The sequence below is a fragment of the Mesoplodon densirostris genome, chromosome 15 (genome assembly GCF_025265405.1).
Source record: "Mesoplodon densirostris isolate mMesDen1 chromosome 15, mMesDen1 primary haplotype, whole genome shotgun sequence".
Lineage (NCBI taxonomy): Eukaryota > Metazoa > Chordata > Mammalia > Artiodactyla > Ziphiidae > Mesoplodon > Mesoplodon densirostris.
Window position 1 is genome coordinate 31,689,211 of NC_082675.1, and position 12,104 is coordinate 31,701,314.

General features: G+C 43.3%; 1 protein-coding gene across 3 annotated transcripts in view; it reads right to left on the reverse strand.

Annotated features, from left to right (window-relative positions):
* The window catches only part of PTPRM (protein tyrosine phosphatase receptor type M), a 759,871-nt gene that overhangs the window by 138,390 nt on the left and 609,377 nt on the right, over positions 1-12,104 (reverse strand). For all 3 annotated transcript variants that reach the window (XM_060119604.1, XM_060119603.1, XM_060119605.1), the window contains one exon: positions 8,501-8,688. In XM_060119604.1, the coding sequence (XP_059975587.1) occupies positions 8,501-8,688 (188 nt within the window). The remainder of the gene's footprint in view (positions 1-8,500; positions 8,689-12,104) is intronic.

A 12,104-nucleotide genomic window follows, 5' to 3' on the forward strand; every position in this document is an offset into this window, starting at 1 on the left:
GGTGACAGCATCCAGCTGATACCAGATACACACGAGGTCGGCAGGTGTGGGATACAGGCATCCCGACAGTCCCTTCTGGGCCGGGTCCTGTGACTAATGGCATCCGACACTAAAAGCATGTTAACAAGTGGGGAAAGCGCCTAACTCCTCCCGGGGGAGATAAAGACAGTTCTAATGACCAGCTTCAAAATGGAAACCACACGGTGAACTAGAACTACTCCAAACAGACTGGAAAAGGTCTACCACCATGAACTAAAATCAGAGGGAGGAATAGAGAGTCGTGGGAAATAACAATTTTTAACTAAATTTTCCGAAGTTTTCTGAGTCCAGGATATTATCAGGGGTGTGGGCAAAAGGAAACTGGATTTAAAAAATCAGCTAACATATAAGAGGTCCCGAAAGCAAGCATGACAAAACGGAGCACGCGACAAATAAAACAGACACTTTTATATTCGTAGTTTAGTGAAAAATCTACCGAGTATTCACGGTAAAAATCAACCGTCTCTGTTGCGTTATTTAAAATACGCAGAGATTTTCATCTACTAAGGAAGTATTCATAAACACATACACTTGATTTGCCCCAAACAGCTTGAAGCAGCCTCAAAATTTCACATAGAAGTTTTTATCATTTTCTCATGGACCTGGCTCAGCATCACCGTAACAATTAAAGGAAAAAAAATGTCAAAACTTACTTGGCTGCGGCAGCCACTGGAGGCGCAGCTGTTGTGATTCTTAATGTATTTGCAGAGCTTGCCAAGGCTCCCCCATGTCCCCATCCTTGGCTTTCAATGGTTTTGTTTTGTTTGTTTTGTGTCCTCTGGGACAGAAAATAACCTGCACTGATTGTGGCAATTGATGGACTCAGCTGGTGCCTCAGAGTATGAAGCGGGAACTGAAAAGCACATCTGAAGAGTGTGCGGGCTGGAGGTGAGGGGAAGGGGGTGCCTTCACGCTGGACCACCCACGAGCACGGGCCAGCTGTGTCGGCAATGGTTCCAACAGGTAAGAACACAAAGCACCTCTCATTCCACCTGCCTCGGCCTCTGTTTTCAAAACCCAGCAAAGGGGCCGCTGTGCAATATTCTTAGAACTTTTCTAGAGGTACCTGCCCTCTAGCCCCGCACGGGGAGGGACCAGGCACAGGGCGCCCTTCTCCCCAGAGGCACTGCCGCCCACCTGGGGATGCTGGCCTGTCTTCCCAGCTGAGGGCCTTGCTGTCTAAGGGCATTTCATCAGGAGTTAGAACTGCAGCCTCCATGGGGAGGAAGTGGTTTTTCAGGGAGTGGTTTTCTCTATTTAGTTTTCACTGGCTTCCCTGAGGTGGGAGGCAAGTAAATTAAACAAACAAACAAACAAACCAAAAACAAACCAAAATGAAACTCAAATTTGGAGGGCAAGTGAGACTTTTTTTTTGCTAAGACAATTCCTTCTTAGCTCACCACACTTTGTCAAATACAGACAAAGCCATCAAATATAACATTGTGCTTACACTGAACAAAATCAGCTGTTTTACTTAGAAAACAGGGGGAAGGATGAGAGGGGAAAATATACAATCCATACATTTTAGAAAGATCTACAAGGAGCTACTAGGAGTTAGACATGCTTAAGAAAACTCCAGGTTCCTTGGAAAAATGCATAGGTTGTACTTAAGCCTGAAGATCTTGGCATAAAGCCTCCAATTCCCCAATTTAAACTGAGCAAAAAACCAGTCTCCACGTTCAATTATAAAATTAATCATCCGTGTTTGTACCCTAGAGAAACACACAGGATAAAAGTAGGTGGGGTCAGGATAATGCTTTTCTAAATAATTTTAGACATATATGCACACACACACATAGTTTTTTGAGAAGTAGCTGCCACGAGTTACTTAGGTTTATACATTTCAGATCTAGTAATTGGAAAATAAATTTTTGTGCCCCAGAGCAATATTAATTATTAGCTAATAAAATAGTACCATCAGTGTTTTTCAGGAGGTCCTATGTGGGAGTAGTTTTAAACTGCTGTCCTTCATCTTAATTTTACAACGATAGCAACATACATTCTTTCAGAACTGCACAACTATTTTCCTCCTTCAGGTTAATGTTTTTCTGCTTGGATCCCGGAAGACAATTAGGATCAGTTTAAAAATCCAGGACCAAAGAAGACCTTTTGGGGACAACAGAGGGGCAGGAATTCATTCTCCAACTGTGCAGGGTCACCCCTGAGGCTGGGACCCCCTCCGTCCCACTCAGGTAGCAGGGAGCAGCTCCCACATCTAGGGCAGGGCCTACTGGCTCAGGGCCGAGCTGGAGAACCTTCCTTTTCATTCCAGGTGATAAAGGCCCAGGAGTGTGTTGGGGCGGCCGCTCAGGCCTCCACTGCTTCCTGAGTGCAGCTGTCCCCTCTCTCCACTTCTGGTAAACCCACGGATCTCCTCCAAGGGCTTAGCACAGGCTGGTCTTTGCTTTTTGGAAGAAAGAACCAGCTCCTTTTTTTTGTAGCAACGTAAACAAACTTGCCCTTTCCACTGGGTCTTTCTCCTGAGACCCCCAAACCAGTCTCTGCTGACAACATGCCATTTTCTGTTCAATTCAGCCTGTTTACTTTTTTACTGTGATTCATGTCTGAGTTTCTTTTGAATCAAATTATTGCACTTCCCTGGTGAGAGATGCCATATGATGATCTTGTTAGAACAAAAAACAAAAACCAACAAACACAATCTTCTGCACTCAGTGCTGCTCTGTTTAGCCCCAGCATGTTTCCCCTCTGGTTTGGACGCACTTCAGTCGGCCACTTGAGCGGTAATGAACCCTTCCAGGGTTAAGGCCAGTTTTCAGACATCTCTGTCTTGGAAGAGATAAAGACGAATTTGTTGAAACAGTGTCAACAGAGAAGAAGTCACTATTTCAAAAGTATTTTCCGGTCTAAGTGGCTGGTGTTTCCCAATGTACATGGATTGAAGAAAACCGACTGAGTGGGTGATTGTGCTGAGTCACGGCGGCAACCTGAGGCTTTCCTGATGGTTTCCCCCAAGAAATGCTTCCGAATTGAAGTAATTCATCGCTTCAACAAATCTGGAAGCCAAGCACTGCGTTGCATTTTTTTTGCGTGGGGACAAAGGGATGTAGTTCATACGACTCTTTTCCAGTAAATACATTTTCCATCTCCCCTTTACTTTTTGGGTGTGGATTATTATCTTTCAAGCAGTTCCTGTGTGCCGTGTACAACAGCATTTAAAAATTAAGCTGTTTGTATGAACAGATCTCCCTCCAGGTACGGGAATGAGATGCGTGCGTTACCTGAATTCTTCTTCTCTTCCCACGGCGGCCAGAATGATGTACAAGCTTCTGGGTGGGACACACAGGGCCCTTCACGACAGCACCCTGACCGCCCACGTTCTCTTGCTTCCGTGTCTACCTGGAATCCCACTCTTTTGCCTTCCCCTGGCCAACTCCAACACATCCTTCAAGGAAAAAGTCATCCTTGCCCAGACGTGCACGCCCAGCCTTCAAAGTACTAACGCAAATCTCTCTTGTGAGGTTTCATAAGAGGTGCTACAACCACCCCATAACTGCTTCCTCCTGCAGAGGGAGACTCCTGAGGGCAGGACACTCGGTGTCCTCCGTGTCCCCAGCACCCAGACGTGTCACATTCACCCCATGTGCTTGGTATTCTCCAGTGAACTAACAAGCACAGCTTAAGGTAAGCTTTTCCCCAAATCCGACCTTGCAAAGACACTCATAGAACCATTGTTTAAAAGATAGTGTTCTGTGGTCTGTAGCTACACCATCCCTTAGGACTTTTCTAACTTAGATATGAAAATACTGTTTCAACAATAAAAGTTGACAGCATATACTTTTTTGTGTGTGTGTGTGGTACGCAGGCCTCTCATCACTGCGGCCTCTCCCGTTGCGGAGCACAGGCTCCGGACGCACAGGATCAGCAGCCGTGGCTCACGGGCCCAGCCGCTCCGTGGCATGTGGGATATTCCCGGACCAGGGCATGAACCCGTGTCCCCTGCATCGGCAGGCGGACTCTCAACCACTGCGCCACCAGGGAAGCCCAACAGCATATACTTTTAAATATTAACTGAGTTTCATATATGCAGTGAGTAGTTTTTAGTATAAGTATGTCCTATGCACTATTTGGGACATACTTATATTAAAGAATTATTCTGTTTATCTGAAGTTCAGGTTTAACTGAGCAAACTGTATTTTATCTGGTAAACTGTAAGAAAGAAAAAAGAGTAAGTTACAGGGATGTAATATTCAGCACAGGGAATACAGTCAATAATATCATAATAACTTTGACGGGTAATCTGTAAAAATATCAAATCACCATGTTGTACACCTGAAACCAATACAGTATTGTAAGTCAACTATACGCCAATATTTTAAAAAAGAAAAAAATATTTAACTTATTTTCTCAGTTTTCAAACTCTTTGTCCACAGAGTCAAACCTACCTATTTATTTAAGTTACTTTTGAATGGCAAGTTTTGATGATACATGGTAAGTGATCTATCCAGAGTGTGAACACAGGAGAGGTACTGAAATTGTAATTGACACAGTTTCCTGTAAAGACCACGGGGTGAACACCCTGCCTTGGATCCTATTATAAATTAGTCCTTTCCTCTTTTATTAGCTAAAGCTGCCACTGAATATCAGATTCAGTTCTAGTACTTATGATGCATTAAATGAGTCAAGCCTCACAATACCCTTGAGGTTGATACTATAGTTATCCCATTTTACAGATGGGGAAACTGAGGCCCAGGAGGTTAGACAGCTTGGCCCAGGCTGAGCTGGAATAGCCACAGTCTGGTACTAGAGCCTCTTTCCAAACCACGGCCTCTTACCATGGCCTCTTACCATCTGATCCCCGAGCTTCACACGACACCAGGCAGCCACACACTCCTGACTTTTGGTGTGAGTTTGAGGGAAGGTTGCAGACTTCACAGCAAGATTCAAAGAGGTGCATTTGGTTAGAGTTCTAAAAGCCAAATTGGGCTTTAAAACATAACTGCTTAAGGATGTTTCCAGATTCACACTGGAATAAAAATCCCCTGGGATTTTTCTCTAAAGAAAGTCGAGCAGGATAACGGCAGCTGGGGTTTGCCGCTGCCCCATTAATCCCCATAAGCTTGGCTGTGCCTCCAGGGAAGATGTGGGCATGTAATTCAGCCATGTGCAGGCAAGGATGGCGAGCGAGAGGGAGGACTTCGGGATGTAGGTGAGAGACTGAGCAGGTGTTCCCCTCTCCCTGCGGCCACTCGATAGATTTACCCTTGTGCCAGCATCACTGCTCATGTCCCGTTTACTCTGTCCCACCATGGTCCTCCCACCCACAACCACGGAGGGGGGCTACTTAATAACCTGAAAATTACTGAGTGCTAGGATTATTCCTAACAGAACTTTCCATCTCATACTTCTCCCAATAGCACGTTCCTATTTGTTCCTGCTTTCCTCTCTAGTGTTTGCTCTTTTGTCTTTTTTTCCCTTCCTTCTTTTAAAAAAAGCTGATAATGATTTTGGCATTGAAAAGTTTTTACCTCCCCCCCTCAGTTTTATTGAGATATAACTGACACATAACATTGTGTAACTTTAGGGTGTATAATGTGATGACTGGATACCTGTATATGTTAGTTTTAAACAGTCATCTCTGGGGTGTGGAGAAAAGGGAGCCCTCCTACACTGTAGGTGTGAATGTTAAGTTTGGTGCAGCCACTATGGAAAACAGTACAAAGGTTCCTCAAAAAACTAAAAATAGAGTTGCCACATGATCCAGCAATCCAACTCCTGGGCATATATCCAGACAAAACTATAATTCGAAAAGATACATGCACCCCTATGTTCATAGCAGCATTATTTACAATAGCTAAGACATGGAAACAACCTAAATGTCCATCAACAGATGAATGGATAAAGAAGATGCGGTACATATATACAATGGAATACTACTCAGCCATAAAAAATAATGAAAAAATGCTATTTGCAGAACATGGATGCAACTAGAGATTATCATACTAAGTGAAGTAAGTCAGGTAGAGAAAGACGAATACCATATGATATCTCTTATATGTGGAATCTAAAATACGACACAAATGAACGCATCCATGAAACAGAAACAGACTCACAGACATAGAGAACAGACTTGTGGTTGCCAAGGGGGAGGGGAAATGGGGGAGTGAAGGAATGGGAGTTTGGGATTAGCAGAGGCAAACTGTTATATATAGAATGGATAAACAACAAGGTCCTACTGTATAGCACAGGGAACTATATTCAATATCCTGTGATAAACCATAATGGAAAAGAATATGAAAAAATATGAATATATATGTATAACTGAATCACTTTGCTGTACAGCAGAAATTAACACAGCATTGTAAATCAACTATACTTCAATAAAATAAATTAAAGAAAGAAACAGTCTTCTCTGATCCACTGAATAGCTAGCATGGGAAAAAGAGTTTTTTGAACTGTAACTAATACATTTTTTTTGTTTTGTTTTGTTTTTGCAGTACGCGGGCCTCTCACTGTTGTGGCCTCTCCCATTGCAGAGCACAGGCTCCGGACGCGCAGGCTCAGTGGCCATGGCTCACGGGCCCAGCCGCTCCGCGGCATGAACCCGTGTCCCCTGCATCGGCAGGCGGACCCTCAACCACTGCGCCACCAGGGAAGCCCTAATACAACATTTTATTGCAGAGTATAACAACTCTTAATCATCAATTATAACACACTTAAGATGAGTATACACTCTTTCAGTTTGCACTTATAAATCATATTTCTTCAGGAGATGTGAATCGGAACTGATTTTCTGCATACTTTCAAATACGCATCATCTATGGTGTGTTATTAGAAGTCCTAAGGTAGGTATTTTAAAATAGTCCATGAAAAATTGGACTCAGGTTATTTTACGAATTGTTATTTGAGCCTATAACTAATCTCTTTGACATTAACATGTTTAATAAACATTAGAGCAATATCTGCATTCAGAAGATTGGATAGAACTAAAGACGTCGTCTCTATTAGGCTGATATGTTCTCAATAATCTAATTTTGTCTTTCATAAGATATTAATGCTTTTGGAAGTCTTGCTCTTAATCCTATTAATTCCTAAGCCAGCCTTTAAAAGTGCAGGAGGAAATATGCAAAGGCAGTCAGTTTCACTGAATTATGAATTAAATCACTAAAGGCAAACCTAAGGATTTCAGGATGGCTAAAATGCAGAACTTCATTTGGAAATATTTTCGGGACTTAAATCAAACCTTTGGGCTCTGGTTTGTGTTTGTTTTCTTGGCTTTGCAGTCTTTTGAACTGCGGTCATTGGTAATACGTGAGGACACACGTGTCAGCAGAGCAAAGTGTGTCTGTGTATTTGCCTGCGTTGAACAAAGACCTGGCCTTCAAAGAAACAGAGCAGTGGCGGGGTTCTGACTGCTGTAATGAGCCTTGGACAATTAAGCTAAACCCAAGATAATGCAGCATCTGGGGCATAAAACTGAGGCATCATGAGGGCCCCCCAAGAAGAGAAGGAAGCAGAGTTTGAACGTCGAAGGATAGGGAGGTGGTAGAAACTGATTTTAAAAATACTCTAATTCCAGACAAGATGTTTTCCAAGTAGGAGCTAGTCAGGTAGATGCAGTACCAGAAACACGTTCTTAGATTTAAAAAGCCATGTGGCTTTCTAATCCTATTTTTACTGTAAGCATGCTGCTACTTTATCTTCACCAATGACTGTGAACTAATTTTACTTAATAAGGTAACAGAGAAATCCAAGCCCCTTCCTTCTCCCCCCTCACCACACACACGCACACACACACACACACACACACACACATGCACACACACTCAGTGAAGGTGTGCTCTTTTGAACCACTCTTCAAATTAATTCCCTTCAGTTCGGGAAAGACTTTCCAACAGAATTAGGCTGAGGACAGAGGCTGTGAAAGGGGTGAGTCCTACATTTATATATGGTGCCAGACTATATATCGCTGTTCCTGGAAAGGCCCCCAAGGGCTGCCTGCACTGGATTCCAGGACAGCGACCTGCTCCCTGGGCTGGCGGGATGGTGACAGTTGTCACTGCCGTGACACTAACCGGTCCCTCTACTGCCATCTCATCTCCATGCAAGACGTTGCTGGTTGGCCTACAACTGTTCTAGGTGGACAGCTTCTTCCTGAGATAACCCTCAAAAGTGCTGGGATTTAACATCAGACTTTATTATAGGAAAAGCCAGGAAAGGTGATGAGGAATGGGGAAGAGAGCCTGGCAGGCCCCTGTTTTCATGGCATATTTATGCCCAATAAAGAAAAAGGTGAAGAAGTATTTCTCCTCTTTTCATTTAAGGTAGGACATCCCCCGGTGGTTAAGTCTCACCGCTGGATGGAAATGGATCCAGGGATGAAACAGCTGGTCCCTTCCTGGTGGCCTCGTGGGCCCCACCGGCTAGGGGAGATGTCGCACAGCCCCCAGCGCCGCGCCCAGGCGGGCGGAGCGGGGAGCCCAGGTGCGGGGTGCGTGCTCACCTCGTACTCCTCCTTGAAGCCGTAGCCCTCCGCACACTTCATCTGCGTGATGTGCTGAAGCAGGTCGGCCACCCGGATGGCAGGGTGCAGCTGCCCCGTCTGGTAGGGCACGTCAGCCGGCTCGCGCTTCTTGTACGTGTGGGGCTGAACCAAGCTGCTTGTGTCACTGGCCATCGTGTGTGTCTCGTCTGGGAAAAGAAGGCCGTGGAAAAAATGAGGGGAACCAGCAGCTACAACTGGGTCGCCGAGAATCTAAGAAGCGGCTGCTGACATCCCCTCAACCTACGGCTGCCACGATCCCCGTGATGGCTCAGCAAAAAAGAAAAGTTAAGTGTCTAGAGATTTCAGTGGGGGTGGCAAGACTAGTAGGGATGCGGCAGGAATCTTTGTTTTTACAAAGCAGTCCAAACGATCTCTTGCTTTCCCAAAGCTAGTTGGTAAGAATCCTTTAGCCTTTGGAGGCTAAAGTTCATCGAAGTTTCAGTCTGAAACTTCATCAAGGCCTGGTGCAAAACCAGTCTTGTGTTCTTCTGAAGATTCACTAGTTTGTATGATGATGGAAATCAACTCTGTATGAATGTTCTGTGAGCAAAGAAAAAGTGCACAGGATGGGTTGGCTTACAAAGCTAGCAATGAAAACGTGGACATGATACATGAGATCCAAGATAACTGGGGGGGGCGGGAGGGGGGGAGAAAGGAACCTGGTTGGATAAGTCACTTCGCATGCTCCAGGGTCAGAAAGCTGGACAGAATACGGTGGGCCAACACAGCACTCATGGGATGATCTACAGGAGCTAACATGCAGGCCAACGCACAGCAGAACCAGCTGGCTTTGTTCTACAGAGAAGACACCCCCCCATTCCCTCCACACCTTCTCCATGGGGCGGGCGCATGGGGGAACTTACCATTTATAGGCACTTTTAAGAAGATACATATCAGGAGAAAAGAGGAGGAGAAAAAGGAAACAGGGCATAAGCAATAGTACTGTGTGAATAAGTACAGGTAGTTTTTATTTTGTGTTTTAATTTTACAGTTAAGTTTTCTATTCATAGGTGGTCAGAGGGCAAAGCCTCATTTCTCCCATCACCTTAGGATGGAGGTGTTTAATTTAAGCACTCAATAAGAAAAGGAGGTTAAAATAGTATCATAATTGCTTTTCATCCCCCATGAACCAAGTAATGACTAAATAAGTCTTAGTTGTACTCCATACATTTTCTCACTTAAATATCTTGAACAAGTCAACCAAATTGTATTACAAAATTAATGTCAGAATTTGGTCAAATAAGCCTAAAGAGGCTCTATTTTAATGGAAGACTCCTAGTAAATTAGATTAATGAACTGCAGAAATTGTAGCTATTAAAAAATGTCTTATGCAGGAAGGTGCTATTAGGTTAAGAGTTCCACATTCTACAGGTTACCTCATTATAATGCTGAATCCCCTCAGCCATTTTACAACTGAGGGTCTGTCTCATCAAAATATAATGAGAAAGTCACTTAAAATGAGAACATTAAATCAAAATTGAGTTCAGGCATAAAGAGTGAAAACATATAAGAAAAGATAAGTTCAATTTAAAAAATGACCAGATTGTTTATCAATAGGGAATTCAGCTATAGGTTTTTGTTTGTTTGTTTAAACTGAGAAGTTCAGCTCCAAAGGAAATTTAGTTCAAGGGCGCTTGGTGAGCTGGGCCTGGCTTTGAAACCTCACTTCTATCTGCATTGCAAAGCACCTGGGATGCATGGTATGAAGGGTGGCACACAGGTGTGTAGCTATGTGCTGCTGCTGAAATGGTACCTGGATCACTACAAGGTGGCTAAAGACACAAAGACAAAATAAAAAAGGTGGTAAGTTGATTTTATGATTTTTTTTTCATTTGGATTTGCTTTGAAATTTAGAAATTCATATGTTCCCATCTATTAGAACAGTTGCAAATAAACCGGGACATTTCCACATCGGATTTGCTTGTTGGCAACCGCCAAGCTCACGATGTAGGGGAGGCTCCCTCCTGAAGCCCTGAATCCCTGGAGCTTTCAGCTGCTCCAGCAGGAGGTTCTGCTCTTTATACTCAAATACATGGAACATTATTAGTTTCCCCTCTGTGCCTCTCGTTCTCTCAGTTTTGCACCTTTTGGGATGAACGTAATTAAATGCCCTCCACTGTGGACTGATCTTCTACACTTCCCCAAATGAATCATGTGGGTCTTCCATGTGGATCCACTGGCAACCTCACAGTGCTCTGATCCCAGGGCGAGGCATTCTTGGAAGTTTTAAGTCCACAGATACACTGTATGTATCACCCCTACTGCACTGTGACATCTTAACCCCATTATTATGTGGACACATCTTAAAGCATTTAAACACTACCAGATCATCTAAGAAAAGAACACCATTACTGAGAACATAGCTGCCGACGAGGAAACTGAAGGTTTCTGGTGTGATATCTGTGTTCTGAAATTGGGTCACCTAAACTAGCAGAAAATCTCGATTCCACCAAAATTAGTGATTCATCAGTTTCCTCTGACTTCTTCAAAAAGAATGATTACTGATAAAATACATCATTGTCACTAACTTCCTGTATTTGTTAAAAATTACCCACCCACAATTTTTAATTAAAAATTATGGCTAAGAGGAAATCAGAAATAAAGCTACTCACTAAAAGTTCCGATGGTTTTCTAAGAACTGAGAATTCATTCTACCTACATTCTTTAACAAACTGTCTCGAATTTTCAATGAACCAGCTGAAAAATCTTGAATTGAAATGGATGCTGTTTTTGAGGTAGGCGATGGTCCTACCTAGCTATCCATCTATCCATCTATCTATCTATCTATTTTTTTTTTGCAAGTAAATGATATAAAGGCATGCTAAAGCTTTATACATTAGGGCTGGGCACCTTAGCCTGTGATAATAAAAGGCACTAGAGGATTTAATTGTGCTAAGCTGTGAGTCACAACAAAACACGTCTTCCTGTCTTAGTGTAAATTAAAATAGCACTATTCCCAAAAAGTGCCAGGGTAGATGTACAGCATATCTTCATTGCATGGTTTCAAGTGATAACCTATGTAACATATGGATTCACCTTCGCACCAAGTGACGTGGAAGGGACAGTCCCCAAGCACCGCCATTTGTCACATTGGCATGTTGGTACCAGCTCAACACGGTAACAGTTATTTGTTGATCTGGCTGACTTATTTTTCACAATGTGCATCATTTTTGCTATTTGAATTGTCTGTTCAAGTGACTCTCTCTCTGTAGAGAAGCCTAACCAACTTTAAAAGATGTCATTAGTGTTCGTAATAACAAAGCCCCAACTTTAAAGGATGGTATTTGTTTAATAAGCTTATCTAAATCCTGCTGTGAAATCTGAACATTTTCTTCCCTCTGACAATGCACATCTCAGCCCTCCCCACTCATAGCTCCTCCAAGGTCAGAACACCTACTAGAGGAATTGCGGATGAATGCCAGGCACACAAAGAAATCGCAAATCTTTGCCTATCAAGAGATTCTGTAAATGTCATCTGCATTTAGATTGCATTGTTCAGGCACCTAAGATTAGCCTGTGCCCCTCACTTATGAAAAGGATAAAAATGAAGCTTTCTTTCCCT